Here is a 21,243-nt window from a genome sequence, read left to right on the forward strand (position 1 = left end):
GAGAGAAAGAGAGATAGAGACAGAGAGAGAGAGAAGACCCGAATGGAGCTGTTAGAGCAGTCTGGGTGCAGTACCAGAGAAAGAAGGAACCTACGGCTTCCCCGCTCATACCGCTGCGGAGATGCCACAGAGAGCAAGCAGCCTGGTAGAGAGAGAAAGAGAGACCTCGGAAGACCAAACAGAGTGACTGGAAGCCTCTGTTGGTTATGAGGAGAAATGTTCAACCCAAAAGGTACTGGGATTGTTGGGGAAGGTCAGAAAGCCACAGGCAGCCGGAAAGACAATGTCTGCGACCCATACCAAAATCAAGAGACAGTAAAACCCAATAACACCTGGCAGAACAGTGAAACAGGTGTGCAAGAAAGAAACAAAATGTCAATCCATTTTTGGGACCGCAGTACCTGCAGGAGAGTGAACCAGGTCTGCCTACAGGGGTGTGGGATCCCCAACGAATAGGAGGAGTATCCAAACTACTCTTCCTCGTTGCAGTACCTAGTACAAAAGGGAAGGAACCAGATCTGCCAACCAGGGTCAGGGATCCACAGTATATTGGAAGAGTAACCAAGCCACTGCCTGGTAGAGAGGTGAACCAGGTCTGCCAACTCTGGTCTGGGACCCACATATATAGATATGGGAAGAGAGACATTTCCCCCACTAGTTGAAACAGAGCTTTGAGAACTTTCAAATACAGAACTGCCTTTTGTCCAGAGGAAGGCAATCATTCCTCTGGATCAGGAGGATACTCCTTTGATTTAGTTTAGCATAGAGTGTGAGGGACAGAGCTAAGCTTCTAACATAGGACTATGGACTTTTGCTTTTGACACGCTGACCGAGACATTAGTATTGTTGTTGAGGCAGGGAAACCCCTCTTAGAGTTAGGGCAAGATAGGGTTTTCTTTTCATTGTCTCACATTAATAAAAGTCTTTAACAACCATGATGGCCACTCCGTGACAGAGTCTTACTTCTGCACCCTTACATATCTTACAACTGGTCCCAAAGGTATATCTCAAGCCAGTAGGGGGTCCTTTAAAATCCCACCTAACTATTTTATGTGACAAAGGCACGAGGCTTGAAGGTATATTGACCCAAACAAAGATGTTCTTGTAATAGTGATCATTGGTCCAGACCAATAGAGTCTATTTGCGATATCAGACCACAACCATGGAAGTGAAGAAACTGGAAGAGTCGCAACACAACTTCCTTCCTGACTAGCTCCCTTACATACTACAACTAGTTGGGAGAAAGTACTACACAGCTAGAATGGCCATCAAACAGCATGTGAGCAATAGCAGAAAGTTAGTAGATATCTTGGAAAGGTAAACTGTAACATCAGATTTTGCCCAAAGCTGTATGCGCATACACCCGCTTTTGTGAACGACAATACTGCACAATGCCTCTGCAACACCAAAGCCTACCTCAGCAAACCCGACGAACAATGCCCTGAAGCAACTCCTGTGCAGCAGGTACCATGATTAACTTCAACCTCCATGCCAACAAACTAAGATCTGTTTCTTCATTGTTTACTGAGACTGTACAACAATGTTTTTTCTGTGTCTATTATGGTGTTCTTTACTATGATATGGTGTCCAAGTACTTTAAGTTATAAGCTAATAATGCAAGGTACTAAGTGGCTGGTCTGCTTTTGCAGGGACGTAAGAAAGAAAACGTGTGGAAATCATATACATTGCAGCTGGCAAGTTTACAGACAAGAAAATGTAATCCTTCAACTCAGACTTTTGTCACTCAATACTTTCTTCAGATGCCTTCCCTGAGGCAGGTGGCTCTATTTTCATAGAGCTTTCTTATATCTAACTGGTTTGTCATTTTGTAACATCTTCCGGGTACATCATCAAACTATGGTGTCGGCATGTTCTCCATGAAAAGGCCCGCCATAAGGAAGGATCTTCTTTACATCATTGAAAATAAATGTAGAAAAGTATTTTTCCTTCTATTTTGTATTGCTTTATTTCTCTTCCTTTGGTATTAGGAGTCTGGGTGCGAGCTTTACTTGCATTTTGCACTATACAAAGCCTTATGATATTTACCAGATCATCATTTATTAAGTGCCTGAAATGTTGCCACCAATAACATGTCTGGAGTTAGCTATCAACACATTACCAATTTAAATGCTGATGAAAGAGACATTCACAAGATGCAATGTTCTGCCAATACAAAGTTCATTTGTGTACGCAAAAGCACATGTCATAAAATATGCATACCCTAATATGTACTTAGTATCTGTGCAAACAGAGCAGTAGGCTACACAAGTTGCTTCTCGCTCAGCTCTTAACTGTTACAGGCAAGCTCATCTACTGTCAAATGAGTTTTGTATAGTGACTTGACATACTTCATTAAGAGCTGTGTGGTTCTATTTCATTTTTAATCCAAGTAAAGTCCTAGGGATGTGCACAATATGCAACAGGAATGATATGTACAATGCAGTAAAATCAGGAACATAAGCTGCAGTGGATACATTTTATTTCCTGTGGTCGACCACAGAAGCCTTGCTCCATATTAGATTCTTCAAGGCCCGAGTAAATTGGCAAGTCTGCCAAGTTTATTCTGTGGAATTAATGAGTGTGAGAAGCCAGGAATGAGAGACAGACACAGAACTCCTGATTGTGGTGACAAACTTCTATTCAAAGTAAAACGGGTTGGAAAATGACTCACTTTCCCAACTCTAGGAGGTATTTCCCTACCTCAACCAAAACCAAGGGTCTGTCCTGTGTCAAAATGCGCACAGCAAAAATGTCCTGTGTCCGAAATCCTATTCTAGCCCGCAGATTCGAAAAGTTAACTCTAAGGTGTTAAGGGTAATGTGCACACATGTTCATGTTCAAAGGAAAGGTGTAACTCCAACACACAAATTCCCAATGGATAGTATTTACAGTTCCAGGGAATGGCTCCCTTCCCCAGGTTTCTCTCCATCAATAGGATAGATCACTAAGACAATTAAAGTTCCTTATAGCTCAAGAGGCTATCCCCTTCCTCTTGGCATTGCAATCCACTTCAAGGAAAGAGGTCTCCCTTCCCCAATTCAAACATTCACAATCCTAAGGGTACGAGTCTTCCTTTGGGATTCTTTATTCAACAAAACAACTTGGACGCAGGGTCCAACCTTGCAGGACCCCTGATATTCTCCCCTGCCAGGTTCATTCCACACTTAATGCAATTTGAATAAGGAACAAGTTACTTACCTGTAACTGTTGTTCTCCAGCATGGGTCTGGCATGGATTCACATGCTCATGCTCATGAATATTCCCCGTCGTCAGGCTGGGAATCCTCGGTAAAGAAAAAACCAGCATCAGTTTCGTTTCTGATCTGTCTTTCGTAGCAATAACCAATCACTGGTCTCTGCGTCATACTGACCACAGCCAATGACTGCCCTCTACCTAAGCACCGCCTCTGGCAGCCATCTTCAGATTTGGAAGCACGTGAAGTGGCAGTATGACCAAGTGAAGAGCCGCAGAGGGGTAGGCGGGAGGGTTCGCATGTGAATCCATGCCAGACCCATGCTGGAGAACAACAGTTACAGGTAAGTAACTTGTTCCTTCTCCAGCATGGGGTCTGGCATGGATTCACATGCTCATGAATAAAGAATACATAGCAGTACACACATGCACAACCACGGGAGGTGGCAAAGGCTCAACATTAAGCATCACATCAACTCAACATTAAGCATCTTACCTCCTCACCAGGCTCACCTCAGGCGAACAGGTTGCGCAGCACTGCTTGGCCGACCCTGGACTCCTCCCTGGAATCCCGGTCGACGCAGTAGAATTTCGTGAAGGTGTGCGTCGACCTCCACGTAGCAGCCCTGCATATGTCCAGCAGGGGCACACCAGATAGGAACGCCGTGGTAGCTGCGATCGCTCTGGTGGAATGGGCTCTCGGACGGCCAGGCAGCGGTCGGTTTGCCAACCGGTGACAGTACATGATACAGCCGGAGAGCCATCTGGAGATGGAAGCCTTCGAGAGAGCCTTCCCCTGATTGACAGGTCCAAAGTTCACAAAGAGTTGTGACGTCTTCCGAAAACCCTTCGTGCGATCCACGTAGAACTTCAGCGCTCTAGCTACATCCAGCGAGTGCAAAGTCCTCTCAGCCGGCGACGAAGGCGACGGGAAGAACACAGGTAACACCAAGGGTTCGTTGAGATGGAAGTCCGACGGTACCTTGGGCATGAAGGAGGGGTGCGTCCTGAGCACTACCCTCGTGTCGTGGAAAGTCAAGTACGGGGCCTTGCAGGAAAGGGCCTGGATCTCTCCCACTCGTCGTGCGGAGGTGATGGCCACAAGAAAAGCTGTTTTCCACGATAGAAACTTCAACGGGGCCGAGTGCAGAGGCTCGAACGGAGGTCCCATGAGCTTGGTCAGCACCACGTTGAGCTCCCACGCCGGGGCCGGAGCCTTCACCGGCGGGAACGATCTGAATAGTCCCTTCATGAACTCTTTCACCAGACGATGAGACCACAAGGACGTCCGCCCCGTGGTTCTGGTGTATCGGGAGATCGCAGCAAGATGAATCTTGATGGACGCGTGTGCCAGTCCAGCTTTGGCCAGCGTCAGCAGGTACGGCAGTACTTGGGGAGCCGTAATCCGTAGAGGGTTAATCTTCTGTGCGTGGCACCAGACAGAGAACCTCTTCCATTTGTGTCCGTAGCATTTAAGAGTCGAGGACGCCCTGGCCTTTGCAAGAACCTCTCTGCAATCGGCCGGTATGTCGTATCCTCCAAACTCTAGCGCTGCAGGAGCCAGGCCTGCAAGTTCAGCGACTTCGGGTCGTGGTGGAGGATGGCGCCTCCTTCCCTGGAGAGTAGGTCTGCGTCCGCCGGCAGCTTGATCGGCGGGGACGCTGACAAGTCCAGAAGGTCCGGGAACCATATCTGCCTCGGCCACGCAGGTGCGACGAGGATCATCCTGCACCGTGACCTCTTGAGCTGGTTGACGAGCCGGATTAGCAGAGGCAAGGGAGGGAACGCGTAGAGGAACAGGCCCTCCCAGGGGAACGAGAAAGCATCGCCCATGCTCCTCGTCTGGGGAAACCTGCTGGCGAACCTCCGGCACTTGGTGTTCGTCGCCGTCGCGAACAGGTCGATCTGGGGTGTGCCCCACCGTCGGAAGAGGCGATCCACCAGATCCTGCCGTAGTTCCCACTCGTGGCACGAGCGCAGCTCCCTGCTGAGTGAGTCGGCGATGGTGTTTTTTATCCCTGCCAGATGAAACGGCACCAGAAAAATCCCTTGGGCGACGGCCCAATGCCACAGGTCCTGCGCCTCCTTGGACAGCGCTGGGGACCTGGTTCCGCCCTGTTTCCTGATGTAAAACATGGTGGTGGTGTTGTCGGTGAAGATCCTCACCACCTTGCCCTTCAGGGACGGAAGGAAGGACCTGAGGGCCCAAAACACTGCACGGAGCTCCAGGACGTTGATATGCAGGGACTTCTCCGTCGGGAGCCAGAGTCCCCTCGCGTGCAGATTTTCGGTGTGCGCTCCCCACCCTTCCAGGGAGGCATCCGTGGTCACAGTCTCCTGGTGGGCTGGGGTCTGGAAGTCCATGCCCGCCGTCAGATGCGCGCGGGTGCCCCACCACCGTACCGCTCGCCGGAAACTCTCGTCGAGCTTGATCCTTTCTTCGAAGCTGCCCATCGTCTGGATCCAGCGCGCATCCAGGAATTCTTGCAACGGGCGCATCCGGAGCCTGCACATGGGAATGAGGTAGATGCAGGAAGACATCATCCCGAGGAGGGACTTGATGGATCTCACTTTGGCCGCGTCGGCCACCAGCATCCGTTGCACCTTGCCCAAGATGGTCCTGGTCCTCTCCTCCGACGGGGAGGCCAGAAGGGACACTGTGTCGAGCCTCGCTCCCAGAAACAGTGCGACTTGCGCGGGCACCAGGTGGGATTTGGTGTAGTTCACGGAGAATCCCAGGTCCGTGAGGAGTTGGACGGTCCTTGCCGTGTGGACCACGGCGAGCTCCTTCGTCTTGGCGCGGATGAGCCAGTCGTCCAGGTAGGGGTAGACGTGAATCCCCTCGCGGCGCAGCTGCGCCGCCACCGGTGCGAGGCACTTGGTGAATACCCTGGGTGCCGACCGCAGTCCGAAGGGAAGGGCTTTGAACTGGTAATGACGCCCTTGGACCACGAACCTGAGGAATTTTCGGTGCCCCTTTAGGATTGGAATGTGGAAGTAGGCATCCTCCAAATCCAACGACGACAGGAAGTCTCCTTCCTCCAGTTGACCCAGGACGTGCTGTAAGGTGACCATCCGGAACTTCTGCGCCTTGATGAACTTGTTCAGCCGTCGCAGGTCTAGGATGGGGCGCCATCCTCCCGTCTTCTTCTTCACGAGGAAGTATCGCGAGTAGACTCCGGAGCCCCGAAGCCTCTTTGGGACGAGTTCGATGGCGCCCTTTCTGAGCATCGCCTTTACCTCCAGGAGAAGTTGAGGGACGTGAAGTTCTCTCCTGGCCACGGGGGGGACGCGCGGGCACCTTCTTTGAAACTCGAGCGCGTGGCCCCGGGCCAGGGCGTCCAGCACCCAACGGTCGGTGGAGATGGACTCCCACACGCTGACGAAGCCCGCCAGCCGGCCTCCCACCGGGGTGCTTCGGTGGGGGCCCGACCCCACGGCCGGTTCAATCCTGCTTGGACGCGGCCTTGCCGCCTTGACCTCCTTGGCGACGACGGCGGGGTCCGCTAGACTTGCCTCGTCCTCTGTAGGCCTCTTGCGACGACGAGCGGGCCGCTTGACGGTAGGAAGCGAAACCGCCACCGGAACCTTTGGAGGCGCCCTTGCCTCCGCCGCTCCGAAAGGGCGTCCGTCGTTGCTGCAGGACTCCCAGGGCCCGGGCCGTCTCAGTATCCGCCTTGATGGCCTGGAGGGAATCGTCCACCGTCTTCCCAAACAGGTTGTTCCCGTCGAAGGGCATGTCCAGGACTCTGGTCTGGACGTCCTGCCGAAAATCCGTAGCTTTGAGCCATCCACGACGTCGAAGGCAAACGCCGTTGCCTAGCTGGCGGAACCCAGCGTCGGCGATGTCCGTCGCCACGGTGATGGCGTGGTCCGAAGCCACTTCACCTTCCTGGAGGATCTCAAGGGCCTCAGCCCTCTTGTCGTCCGGCAGAAAATCCAGCAGGGGAGCCATCTTGTACCAGAGCTCCCTGTCGTAGCGGGCCACGATAGCCAAGGCGTTGGCCGCTTTAATCGTCGTCGCTGCCGACGAGATGACTCTACGTCCCATAGCATCCAATTTCTTTCCCTCGCCGTCCGGCGGGGAAGTCGATGTGGAGGCCGCACCCCCCCCCGCTTTCTTCCTGGCCGCCGCGGAGACGACGGAGTCCGGGGTAGGCTGCGCCCGGAGGCATAGGGGGGCCGTGTCCGGGACCCGGTACTTCTTCTCGTACCGGTCTCTTCTAGCTGGCGTCGTGGAAGGGTTCTTGAGGAGGGAAAGGCCCTCATCCCAAATGTCGTCCAACAGAGGCACTGCGAGGACCGTCTTCCTCTTGGCCTCGCGCCGCTGATAAAGGAAGCCTTCCTTTTTCTTCTCCTCGGGGCAGAGTTGAAAAAGCTCGGAAGCCCTGGAGATCATGGAATGGAAAGATCCGATCTCGTCGGGCGGAGAAGCCCTGGTGGGGGGCGACGACGGAAAATCCTCGTCGTATGCCTCGTCGTCCGTACCCGTCGCTGCCGTGTCAGTCCCCGTATCATCCCCTCGGGTGGACGGGGAGGAGGGCTGGACGGGGCGCGACGGTTGAAAAGGAGGTGGAGGATGGATCCTTCTTTTCTTGGCAGGGGGAACACCAGAAGGTCCCGGTTCTGGATCCCCCGACGGGAGAGGTTCCTCCGTCGGTAACGGTAGCCTCGTCCTTATCTCAGTGCATAAGGACTGTATGGCCAACAAAATGGCCGCCGAGTTGTCTCGCGGCGCTGGCAGAGGGGAATCCGACGGGCGAGCAGGGGCCCCGTCGGCATCCTCGACGATGTCGTCGTCGTCGCCTGCGTCGGGACCCATTCCGACGGGCTGGTCTTGTTCCACGCCTAGGCCGTGGCTTAAGACCTCGACCAGCTCTTCTTCTGAGGTTGAGGCCGAATCTACGACGACGCCCTGCCCCCCCTTCTTCTCCACGGAGGGTTTCACGGGGGTCCTATCGATGGGCATAAAAGAAGACTCCCTCCGAGGAGGCAGGGAGATTCTGGGCCCTGAGGTCGCCACCACTGGAGTAGCCTCCACAGGCTGGGCCAGGGCCGCCGCGACCGTTTCGATAGAGGGCTTGGTCGGATGGATCAAGGCCTTCACCACCCTAGGTGCGCTCACCGCCTTGTCCTTGAGGGAGGGGGCACTGCCACGCTCCTCCTCTGCCTTCGAGCTCGACCGGGGCCTCTCCAGGAGCTTCGCCGGGTGCTCGGCCTTCCTCTTACCCGACCCAGAGCGTTGGCTCGTGGTTGATGGTGCCGGGGAGGGTGCGCCCTGCCTGGCGCCCGTAGAGCCCGACCGTTCGGCGCTCCCGGTGCCAGCGGACTCGCGGTGCTTGGCCTTATGTTGGGCCCCCGTCGCCGGGGCGCCCTCAAAGGTCTTAGAAGACCGCTCGGATTTCTTCTTCTTCTCGCCAGACGGGCTCTTACCCTGCAGCCAGTTGGCGAGACGTTGATGACGGTCCTTCATGGTCCGTTCCGACATGTTGCCGCAAAACGCACAGTCCTTCTCCACGTGCGTTTTGTCCTCATGAAGGCAGTAAAGGCAGAAAGAGTGTTCGTCCTCCTTAAAGACGTTCTGCAGCTGGCATCCAGGGCAGACCCTGAACAGCTTTCCGGGCGTCGAGCTTCCCTTCTCCTGGGCCATCTCCGAGACCGGGCCTGAGAAGCTTCTGGAGTCCTCCGAAGCGTAGCTCGACGAAATCTTCACCCTTGAGGGGCACAGACGAATCCGACACGGGTCCCCATAGATCGGATGTAGGATCGGTGGAGCTTGAGGCTCTTTTGACCGAAGAATCGAAGTTTTTGTGAAAAAAGCGCGAAAAAATAGCACTAACGCTCGAGAGCAATAGCACGAGGATCCCAACACATGAACGTGCGGTAAAAATCTGAAGATGGCTGCCAGAGGCGGTGCTTAGGTAGAGGGCAGTCATTGGCTGTGGTCAGTATGACGCAGAGACCAGTGATTGGTTATTGCTACGAAAGACAGATCAGAAACGAAACTGATACTGGTTTTTTCTTTACCGAGGATTCCCAGCCTGACGACGGGGAATATTCATGAGCATGAGCATGTGAATCCATGCCAGACCCCATGCTGGAGAACATACTTATCTTTTCCAGGTATACTTTTTCTGCCAGGTCTTTTCTCATGTGGTTCACTTTTTACATTCGCAAACTTGAATTTGCCTGGTAGACTCTCCTGCCAGGACTTTCTCAAGTGATTCACTTTGCACACTTGCAAACTTGGCAGTTCTTCTTACATTCACTTCTGGCATTCTTCCTTTTCAAAAACTTGACCTCAAATCCCTTTCACTCACTTTGTGTCATGCCTGCGCCATGGGCGCATCCATTTGCGCTCAATATGGACTATTTGTTTATCATTTATTTACAACAGACTCTTGGATCAATCTATATTTACTTTGGGGACTTTATTTCCCATTTGCGAGACTTTGGTGCTTTATTATTTTTTCCAACAAACTACGCATACCACAATGCACTTGGCTATAAGCATCGATTCCTGGCTGTTCCTATTGGTCATCAAAGGAACTACACCCCCCAGAAGCCCTAGGGATTGGCTCTGCTTCCACCAACTCAGGAACAGAGAGGGAGGTGGCCGATTGTCTGCAGGTGTGCTTAGCCAGGTGCAACCAATTAGCCTGCCTCTGTGCTGGGCTAGGCAGTATAAAAGGCTGCTGCCTGCAGTGGCTCAGCCTCTTGCATTGAGAGACCTTCCTCCATCTTTCGTGTCTTCTACGGATCTTTGTATGCTGTTTACCATCACTCCTGCTTGGACCCTGCCTTGCAGCTTGCTACACCCTGCTGCCTACAGCCCTAGCCTTCTGGGCTCCCTGCCTCAGTCCAGCTCCTCTGGGCTTCCTGCCTTGCAGCTTGCTACACCCTGCTGCCTACAGCCCTAGCCTTCTGGGCTCCCTGCCTCAGTCCAGCTCCTCTGGGCTTCCTGCCTTGCAGCCTGTTACTCTTCGCTGCCTACAGCCATAGCCTTCCAGGCTCTCTTCCTCGCAGCCCTGCTCCTCCGGGCTCTCCACATTGCAGCCGATCACGCTCTGCTGCCTTCCAGCCTCCGCCCTTGCCCTACCGGGCTTTCTACATTGCAGCTGATCACGCTCTGCTGCCTTCCAGCCTCCCCCCTTGCCCTGCCGGACTCTCCACATTGCAGCCGATCACGCTCTGCTGCCTTCCAGCCTCCGCCCTTGCCCTACCGGGCTTTCTACATTGCAGCTGATCACGCTCTGCTGCCTTCCAGCCTCCGCCCTTGCCCTGCCGGGCTCTCCACATTGCAGCCGATCACGCTCTGCGGCCTTCCAGCCTCCGCCCTTGCCCTACCGGGCTTTCTACATTGCAGCTGATCACGCTCTGCTGCTTTCCAGTCTCAGCCCTTGTCCTCTGGGCTTCCTGCTCTGCAGCCTGCCTCACTCCGGCGGCCTACAGCCCTTGTCCTCTGGGCTTCCTACTTTGCAGCTGATCACGCTCCGCTGCTTACTACCTACCTTTTTCCGCTGGGTTCTCGGCCTAGCAGCCCTCTACAGTCCTCTGCAACCTTCTACGGTCAGCGGCCCTGCCCCTCAGGGCTCACTCCTTGCTGCCCGGCCCTTCTGGGTTCCTTGCCGTGCAGCCTGCTTTACTCTGCTGCCCTAAGCCCTTTCCCTCTGGGCTCTCTACCTTACAGCCCTGCTCCTGTGGGCTTGCTCATTGCTTTCCTGCTCCTATGAGCTCTCAACCTTGTTCCTTACTGTCCCCTGCTATCCTATCCTGTTACACGACTTTCCCTTCATTTCCTTCTGCTAGTTTGCTATCAACCTCCTTTTCCTGGATATGTCTGTAAGTATCTTCTCTTGTCCTGTTTTGTAGACCCTTTTGTACAGAGCTTGTCTGTTGGTTCCCATCAGTCAACCTCTGCCCCTTCCCTTGTCTCGTTTCTACATTACAGACACCCATAGCTGCTGTTCCAAGTCATGAGCAAACAGCGTGGGCCTCTGTTATAGCAAACTGTGCAGAAGGCTTGAGTATTTCCTAAGGTTCGTGGAATACTCTTTTCCTATATCTGCATACACCCCAAGAGGGAATTCATTCTGTACCTTTCCTTGCTACTCTTGCCTACTCTTCGTTCTCTTTCCTTTCAGCTGTGTGTGTGCTTCTCTGTCCACTTTATTTAGGCACAACCACCCAAACCCTTTTTGGGTGTCCTGTGCCACTCTTAATAGAGTGCCATCCCTGACACTTTGCTTGCTGTTTTCTTTTCTTAATAGCGTTGCCGAAGTGCCCCAGTGTCACAGCTTCCCTTCCTAAGACTCGCTAGTTTTTCGTGCTTCCACGTCCTTTGCGGCTCTCGTTTTGTCTTTGAGCCCCCCTCTGTGTTTGTCAGGGACATAAGGGTTAGTACTGGAAGAGTTAGGCTAGGAACTAGGATGCAGAGTCTGCAGAGCGCATATGTTGGAGGGTGGTGGATTTATGTGCAATACTAAATGGTTATCCATTTTCCTTAATGCCCTTGCTCAGAGATCTGCTGAGTTGTAAACTCATGAGGGTGGATTGGGCTCAAACCCAAGCCAAGATAGTGGATTCCTTCAGCAGTGATCCATTTTAGAAAGTACAGGACAGATTGTCCTGGCAGTACATTCTAAACTGCTTTTCATCATTTCCTTTAGTAGAGTTAGTCATGTTTTAGTGTAGCTCCTCTAAGTCCTACCTTTTAAATATTTGTGAAGAAAGAAGAAGAAGCAAGGAAGAAGCACTCTGCTGTCTACTATAAACTGGTGGGAGCGCAGCTTGTTGGCGAGCTTCAAGCAATTTCTATTGAACTTTATATGCTTTGAACTGGGAAAGTATTAGTGAACGCTGCGTATGTGATATTAAGCTGGTGGGCGAACAAGAAGCATTTTTCATTTAATATTTAAGTCTTCAAGCTGTGTAAAGTCAAAGGCAACGCTGCGTAAGATGAGATATACTTTTTAAAGTGTTTAGATGTGTCTACGTTTCCAAATACTTGAAAGTTGTTTGGGGTAAAAGTTCTTCATGGAAGGCAACTGTCACACGATCATCGCGTAACATTTCCTTTTTGTTTTGGGTTGCTGCGCTACATTCAGAACGAAACGGAGAGCGTAGATGTTTACCGTGGTCACTCTGCATTAAGAGAAACTGACAAGAGTGCCGCGGTAGTCTGCTTTGTATTTGTTTGTTTCTGATAGAGAAAAGTATTCAGACTCAACCTGTCTGCACTGCGGCATGAGCGGATGCAACATCAATAACGCTTACCCTGATTGTATCTACGTGGGCAAGAACTTAACTGCGATTCCGATGACAGCTGTTGAAAGTTCTGTGCATCGAAAGAGGTTTTCGGATGACGCATTAAACGGCAACTAAGTGCTGGCGGCCATCTTTAATGAAATTCTGTGTAGTGCAGTTTTAGATGCGCCTCTTAGGTAGTTAGGAGGTTAGGAGGTTAAACTGGCAAATATACTGCTAATCAATTGCAATATACATTTTTAAACTGTTACCTTCAAAGGAAAGACTGTCAAGAGTAAATACATGGTTTGGAACAATAAATGGAAGCACATGTTTAGCTTTTAAGCGGACTAAACCGTGTTAAGGAGTGTTTAAGAAACAATTCAACATTCTACAGAATTCAGGTTGCACAAATGCCAAGAAGGTGACATTTATAGGAAAGCAATTTAAATTCTTGAAATTAACAAGTTACTTTCAAATCAAGAAAATTCCGAAAATAATTACTCCTCCAAGCTAGAAGCAGAGAAAACACAGGTATAATTTAGTCTTTTAAGTTGAATTGAGAGTTTGATTTAAAGTAAATATGCAACAGTGTTTTAACACATTTTAATTCCTCAAACAGGGTGTTGAACTTGAAGTAAGTAGAGCTCCTGTGTCATTTGTTGTTTTGTCCCATTCCCCTTTCCCCCACCACTTGATCTGGTCCTCACTATAAAGTAAAAGTGGGGCACAGAACAGCTGGAGAGGGACGGTGGGGTTCAGCAGCTCCTACGGAAGGAAAAGCAGGAACCGGTGTCAGTGAGCGGCTTCCACGTCCTTTCCGGCTCTCGTTTTGTCTTTGAGCTCCCCTCCGTGTTCGGGCGGCGTTGGAACCGCTTTCCAGTTCCCATGGTCATCGGGAAGACTTCTCTTCGCTTCCCACTACAGTCCCAGCATGGCGAACCTGCTTCTGCAGTCCTTCTTCCTCTTCAGACTTCCTGAGCCTTCCGGCTCCACGGTTTCCTCTGCGGCTCAGGAGTCCCTCTGTCAGCACCGAGAGGATGAGGCTCCTTCCGACAGCATCTCCCTGCTTCATGCTGGTTAGGAGTTTTAAATGTCCCCGACACCTATAATGCGCTCGCAACCACTAGAGCGTGTCCTGGGCTTCTCTGATTTTTATTACTCAGTTCAGAATCCTCGTCCCAGTGTTTCCATACAGATGGGAATAATAGGCAGTCTTTGGTATTTAATTGCCAGAATAATGAAAGATGTTATTAGCGGGTTTTATGGTTGATTGAAGGGGTCTACCACAGTATGCCAGGAAGGCATGAGGAATTGAGGGGCTATCCCTAAGAGAGAAAGGGGGATATGTGTTTTCATCCGATGATGCCAGGTCATCCCCCTGATGGCCATCTCCCCACCATGTGATCCTCCCTTATATAGCCACCCCCAAGGTCACGATCGGGTAGCGGCTGCCATCACCTGGTCACATGAGAGTGATGTCATCAATCTGATTCATCACATGAGGCTTCACAGCAGATGTCGCTCCAAGTCTGTATTTCTTTTCAGGTCATGCAAGAGAAACTGATCAAACAGAACTGGAACCAAAATGCGTAACAGTATGTCTTCCAGGTACAGTAGGATTATGAAGAGTAGTCACAGGAGGTCTATACAGCCCATATTTTACCTACAAATAGACCCAGAATAGCGGTTAGCCTCGTAAAGTTACCAATCTTTTCAGTAATCCAGTCTGAGATAAACTCAATTTGGGGGCATCAACCCTCTTTTTAGGACTTATTTGTATTCCTATTCTGTGCTATGGAGCAAGTCACTTCATGGTCCTAAGGGAGGAGAAAATAAGTGCTCGGTGGGGTGAGGGAGAAAGAATGGCAGTGGAGCATGTTTCTGGACATGTGGGTGAACAAAAAAGGGGCTTAGAGAAAAAAGGCTAAAATGGAGGGTACAGGGACCAGTTTTTCATCAACTGTGGGCCCAGGCCTCACAGTACTTTTCTGACCATCTTGATGTTTGTTAGATTGTTAAATTGGTGCAAATCCTTACAGTATGGGGTGTTTGTGAACAGCACAGGGCCAAAGCCTACTTGAACAGTTCAACTGGCATGTCTCTCTGGATTTCAGGTGCTTTTGTTCCTCATGATAAGGGGTTGTGTGTTACAAGGCTTGGATCTGAAGAATAACACTCATCCCGACCAGGCCAAAGGAGCAGGGGCTCCCAACAACACTGCTGGAGCAGTGTTCCCCCTTGAGGAGGAGAAGCAGGAGCTTCCCTCCATCAAGGTAAGATCCCCGAGACGGCTGCGCCGCTTCATTTTTCTTGCAAAAGCGCTGCAATGTGCCCGACACCTGCCACATCCACCACACAGCGATATTAGCACGGATTGAGTGCCAACACCAGCACAAAGCACTCCACTTTCCGTGCTCCCCCCCAGTGCTGTACAGGGCACCCCGCTCCAAGATGGACGCCTGGAGTCGCTAGGCTCCCTTCACTGCCTCTTCCCACCCAGCACCACCAACTACTGCCATTGGCCCTCAACGTCCTCTTATTGGCCAATAGCACGCTGGAAGGCCATCTCTGCAAAGGCCATCGATCCAAGGCCAACTTCCGTCTCAGCCTATCTCTGCCCGACTCTGCCTTCTGCCATGAACTCTGCACAGCAAAACATTGCCACATGTGCATAACTTCGGCATAAGGTATTGTGTCACCTGAACTCGGACTACTTCCACTTTGCAGTTTCTGCCACTAACTAGCTCACTGTGGTCCCTGTTCACTTGTATTGTGCATCTTGCTTAAGGCTGTGCCCTGACTCCTAGATGAACACCTAATTTTCAATCGTGCCTAGACATTTGTATTTAGTATTTAGCCAACTGCTATACCCTACCTATTGCCTATGTGCCCTGACTTGAACTCAGCACTAAGTTCGCTGTTGTGCCTAATCACTTGAATTCAGTACCTAGCCCACTGCCGTGCCTTGAGTATTGCTGTGCCTTGAAATTTGCAGTAGCTACATTATTGTGCCTTGTTGTGCCTAGTCATTTGCTTTGTGCAACTAGCCTATAGCCATGTCTTGACACCTGAAGTTAGTACTAAGCGTACCTATGGGCCTCCTCCCATCTCACCTACTGCCCATCATTGCGTGCCTATTTTCCGCCTACCTAATTATGTATGCTCAGATTCTGTAATCACACACTATACTATTTTGAATCTAGGTGTTGCCCCTTTGCATTCTCAGCCAAATGTATTATCTTGAATCTAGGTGTTGCCCCACTGCATTTTAGCCAACTGTATTGTCTTGAATCTAGATATTGCCCCCACTGCATTCTTAGCCAATTGTATTATCTTGAATCTAGGCGTTGCCCACTGCATCCTAGATTAAATATCCTACCCTGACTCTAGAAGTTGCCCCACTGCACTTTAGCTTGAGGGTATTACTTTGAACCCAGATACTGCCCTATAGGTCTGCCCCCTACCCAGACCAAACTAGTTATCTGCAAGCCACTGCCTGGGCTGCTCATCCAACTAACTCTACAACTTAAGCCTCCAGCACTACGTACCCTCGTAGCCAGACCATGATCACCTGGTTCGCTCTCATCATGTTCCCTTTCTGCGTCACGCTGGACAATGTACCTTGCAGCGGTAACAGTTACATAGCCTACATGGACGGCCTAGCCAAACTCTGATGTCCAAGACACCACCCTATCCCTTGCTCCACACCCTTCCTACCACCCCTGCACCCATTCCCACCCACTCATCACCTGCCCTCTACATCCCCCATAAACATTGGCTTCCCAGCCTACACTGACACAACCCACAGCCACCGCAGGCCCAGCGCTGAGCCTAACCACACCAAACTGAACACTAAGCCTCATGCCCCACTCAAGCCTCCTGGACCTACCCCCTCTCTCACTCCTAATCTCACAGCACGTAACAATAGACTAGGCACTAGACTTCCCATTACAACCAGAAGGCCTACTGCCAAATCCAGCACCAAAACTAACAAGAAGCACAAAGCTCCCAATAAACCCACACTACCCCCACTAAAAGGAGCCTTACTCAATGTCAGATCACTTGCTTCCCACCCTACAGAAATCGCCGACATCATTCTTACCAATGACCTAGATTTCCTAGCCTTAACAGAAACCTGGCTTCATGAAGCGTCCGGACCTCACCTATCGCTAGCCATCCCAGACAAATACTCTATCCTCAGAGCTGATAGACCTAACGCTAGGGGAGGAGGTGTAGCGATCATCTCCAAATCCCCTTAGACTTCAGATCAGCCTCGTCAGTGTCACTCACATCCTGCGAGCTACTCACAGTCAAGTTGCAAACTTGCCCCACAAGCACGATCACCTTTCACCTCATATGCAGACCCCCAGGCCCCCCTGGGGTCTTTGAAGAAGACATCACATCTCTCATTGCTGAAAACTCCAAGCCATCAGCACAAATTATTATCCTCGGGGACCTTAACCTTGGTTACCGTGACCCCAATGATGCACCTGCTGCATCCCTAGCTAATGCCCTAACAGAACATGGCTTTGCACAACTCAGTGTCCACCCCACCCACCAGAAAGGCAGAATTATCGACTGGGTAGCGACCTACAACTGCAACACAATCTGTAAGGACCCCCAACCTCTAGCATGGACGGATCACCACCTCATCCTCCTTGAGGTTAACATTAATCATGTATTACCTAAAAAGTGCCCTTTGGCATCAGCCTGTCCTACCAGGAACAAACGCAACATTACTGCTGAAGCATTTATACCCCTGGTCCTACCTACCCTCAACGCACTCCCAGCCAATGCTGATTTAAACCTACTGATTGACACCTTCAATGATTTCATGGCTAAGGCGATGGATACCATTGCCCCTCTGAAATTGTGCAAAGTCAAACCAAAAGCTCATCTGAACTAGTGGTACACCCTCGAACTCAAGCTACCCAGGAAAGAGAAAGCTAAGGCACAACTCACATGGAAAACCAACCCCTCCACGGAAAACAAATCAAATCTCACGAATATATCCTCTCTATACAAAAGTGAGATAATTTGCACCAAAAAAGAGGCCTACAACATCAGGATTGATCAGGCAGGGTCCTCCACTAAAGAATTATTTAAAATTCTAAAAGAAATAGAAAATCCCAATCCACCTACTGACACCTGCTTGAAAGATAAACCTTGGTGCATCAGCATCCAAAATGCCCTTAACAACAAAATCACAGGACTCCAAACTAAAATTGAGGACAAACGCCAACAACTCTCTAACAACAAATTTACCAACCCTGGCTCACCAACGCCCATTGATACCAAATCGGGCTTCACATTCAAGAAAGTAACTACGGAAGAAGTTCAAAAAATCATCACCTCCTTAAAACCCTCGAACTGCAAAGGGGACAGCTGTCCCGCCCAGATTATTATAGACGCAGCTAGAGATCTATCCCCCTTCATCACTAAACGTATTGACCTATCATTCATCAATATCTCAGTCCCCAGAAACCTAAAACAATCATGGGTTCTCCCACTCTTGAAAAAACAATCTCTAGACCCAGCCATACCCACCAACTACAGACCCATCACCACAGTCCCCCTCCTATTTAAAATCCTGGACAGAGTCACCTATCTCCAAATTCAGGAATATCTGGAATCCAACCAACGGCTAGGAATAAGTCAATCTGGCTTCAGACCTCAACATGGAACGGAAACTGCCCTTGTTGATCTCAAAAGTCAGATTGATGAAATTAAAGACAAAGGCAATGCCGCGATCCTGCTCCTCTTAGACCTCTCAGTGGCCTTTGACCACAAAATCCTCTGTAGCCACCTAGCCACCGCAGCTCACTTTTCCTCCTCTGCCGTCACATGGATACAATACTTTCTGGCAAACAGAACCATGCAGGTTTTCTCAACAAAAGCTGCAGCAGACCCCATCCCCATCTTATGCGGGGTCCCACAAGGCTCCTGTGTCTCCCCCATTTTGTATAACATATTTACAAAGCCACTATTTGACCAACTGGACCGTCTGGGTGTCATCTACATGAATTACGCAGATGACACCCAGATACTCCTCACCATCACAGGCAATTACCACGCAGACGTCTCCCGGATCAACAAAATATTCTCCATCATTCAGGCATGGATGGCCTCTCATGGCCTCTGCCTGAATGATGACAAGACAGAGCTTCTCCTTATCGGCTCTCCCAGTAACCTGGCTAAACTTAATCCTAACTACAACAACATCATTATCGACGGTCACACCATCCCTATTGCCAAAAGCGTGAAAACGCTCAGCTTTTACCGTATTTGCCAACTCCAACCTCTCCAAACAAACCAACATGATCGCCTCAGCCTCTGCCTACATCGGCAAGCTTTTCAGGGCCAGTAGACCCTTCCTATCACCCAATAGCTGCCTCACTCTTGCTAGAGCCCTCATACAGTCCAAACTGGACTATTGCAATAGCCTGTAGCTAGGCGCTAACCAATTTATAACTAACAAATTACAAGTACTTCAAAATAACGCACTCAACATCCCCAGGCGTGAGCACATCTCCTCTGCTAGGAAATCATGCAAATGGCTCTCCATACGTCAAAACATTGATTTGTAAACCATTTACCTCACATACAAGGCTTTAAACCACCTAGCCCCACCATATTTAACGAATAAATTCACCATGAAACCCAACAACAGAACAACTAGATCCTCCAACACTTTATGCTCGACAGTGCCCAGATTCCGCTTAAAAAGAGCCGGAGGGGCTAGCTTCACAGTATTTGCCTCCCAACTCTGGAACACCTTACCACTCAACATTAAAACTATTGAGTCCTTCCAGATCTTCAGGAAACATGTTATCGGTTGGCTCCTCAACAAAGAGTAGCACCACAAATATCTGGCTACACTCCCTTCTGATTAAACATATATGTGATCTCTGCAAACTGTTGTATTTGAAACTGTAGTACCACCTAGATATGTGCGTATACCTCCCACTGCTTAACTATGCCTGTATATTCTGTAAATTGCTGTATATTGAAAATTGTATATCACAATTATGTAACCGTCTTCTTTAAGCACCCTTCTACCTCTGGGTTTGGAGCGCTATACAAATAAATAAAACAAACAAACAAACAAACAAACAACACAGAATATTCCCCCACAGGCCCATGGCTGAGGTTTTTAGTATGGTGGGAGGAATATGTTTTCTTTTTAGGAATATCTTGGGTAGATTGTGGGGTTGTATTGGTGGAATATTTTGGGGAGGTATTTGGTTTCTTAACTCCAGTATGCATGGCGGGTGATAAAGACTGTTCCAGTAGCCCAGATGGCAATAATATAACGTAACATAACAGATGGGAAGAATTCAGAAAGTAAGATTATGGCAGAGACCAAAGAAAATCCGATTTTTGGTTCACTTTTCTTATAATAATTTCTGAAGCTGTATGCAAGGTGCCATTTTAAACAATGATCTCAACTGTACAATAAATTTACAAAGTTGTTTCATATGGTGCAATACCCAATAGCAATCAGATCTTTCCATTTAACAAACTGATTAATGTGAAAAACATACCCCAAACGAAGTGCCTACAGGTCGTGCAGCCGCTGTACCAGGAACTTTGCCTGTAATCTTAAAGTAAATAGGTAATTAAACTTTTTCAAACATGTTCCTGCAGAAGAACAGATAAGTAAAGCATTTCCTAGACTGAATTCAAACTTCAGACTTTTAGCAAAATGATAGTCAAAGTGGTATTTTCCACCAGTACACGGATCCACATGGAAAACAGACTTTGCATTTATTAAAACATTACTGTGCACATGCTTATAGGTCATTATAAAAGCCTTGCAAGGATGCCTTAACTCTTCATCTTGGGTTACCTATGTGTATGCTCGTCATTCTTCAATCTGTGCACTCCTTTAATACATTTGAATAATTACTATACATATCAACTTTACTCCTCTACCACTCATCTCTACCTTCTGTTCCAACTTTTAGTGTTATGTGGATGACACGCAGCTCTCCTTCAGGCTCTCCTCAGCCTCCTCCGATCTCTCGCTCACTGCTGGCTGTCTATCCGCGATTCAGGAATGGTGTGCCTCCAACGATCTTTGCCTTAATGCCAGTAAGACTGAGATCCTTCTCATTGGGACCCTGCTCCCGTTTTCCCTCTTGCATGCTGGCTGCCCACCCTGGTCCCTACACCCGCAGCTTCCTGTGAGGCAAAGAACATTGGTGTCATCTTTGACTTCACTCTCTCCTTCTCTCCTCGCATCTCTAAGAAGTCACACTACCAGCTGCACCTCCTCAGAGGTATTCTTCCCCTTCTCACTTTCCCCCAGAAGCTCACTGTCTCCAACCCTGCGCTCTCTAGGCTGGACTATTACAACAGCCTCTTTCTAAATCTGGCTGCCTCTACTCTTCACCCTTTGCAACTAATACAGAACAGGACTGCAAGACTTGTCCTTGACCTCAAACCCAGGGATTGTATCTCTCTAGCCCTGAAATCTCTCCACTGGCTCCCGGTGGCTGCAAGGATCAAGTTCAAGACCCTCTGCGTTGTCCACAAGGCTTTCTGGGGCCGGGGACCACACTACATCCAACTCTCGATTCCTAAGCATTTTCCTTCTCGAGCCCTCCGCTCATCCACCACCAACTCTCTGTGGGTTAGACGCTTCTCCAGGCAGAGAGTGGGGGGTAGATCTCTGTCCTCAGCTGGGGCCTCCCTCTGGAACCGTCTCCTTGTATCTCTCAAATTTGAGCAGGACCACCTAAGATTCCGGTAGCAACTCAAAACCTTCCTCTTAGCTTCCGCTTTCCCTCTCTCCCCTGC

At 49.9% G+C, this 21,243-nt stretch overlaps 1 protein-coding gene across 4 annotated transcripts in view; it reads right to left on the reverse strand.

Annotated features, from left to right (window-relative positions):
• IFT88 (intraflagellar transport 88) overlaps positions 1–21,243 on the reverse strand; it is a 2,010,164-nt gene that overhangs the window by 1,791,351 nt on the left and 197,570 nt on the right. For all 4 annotated transcript variants that reach the window (XM_069640006.1, XM_069640003.1, XM_069640005.1 and 1 more), the window contains one exon: positions 19,986–20,042. In XM_069640006.1, coding sequence (XP_069496107.1) covers positions 19,986–20,042 — 57 coding nt within the window. The remainder of the gene's footprint in view (positions 1–19,985; positions 20,043–21,243) is intronic.

Source organism: Ambystoma mexicanum, chromosome 7q (assembly GCF_040938575.1).
Source record: "Ambystoma mexicanum isolate Mex_15411 chromosome 7q, UKY_AmexF1_1, whole genome shotgun sequence".
In the NCBI taxonomy this organism is placed as follows: Eukaryota; Metazoa; Chordata; class Amphibia; order Caudata; family Ambystomatidae; genus Ambystoma; species Ambystoma mexicanum.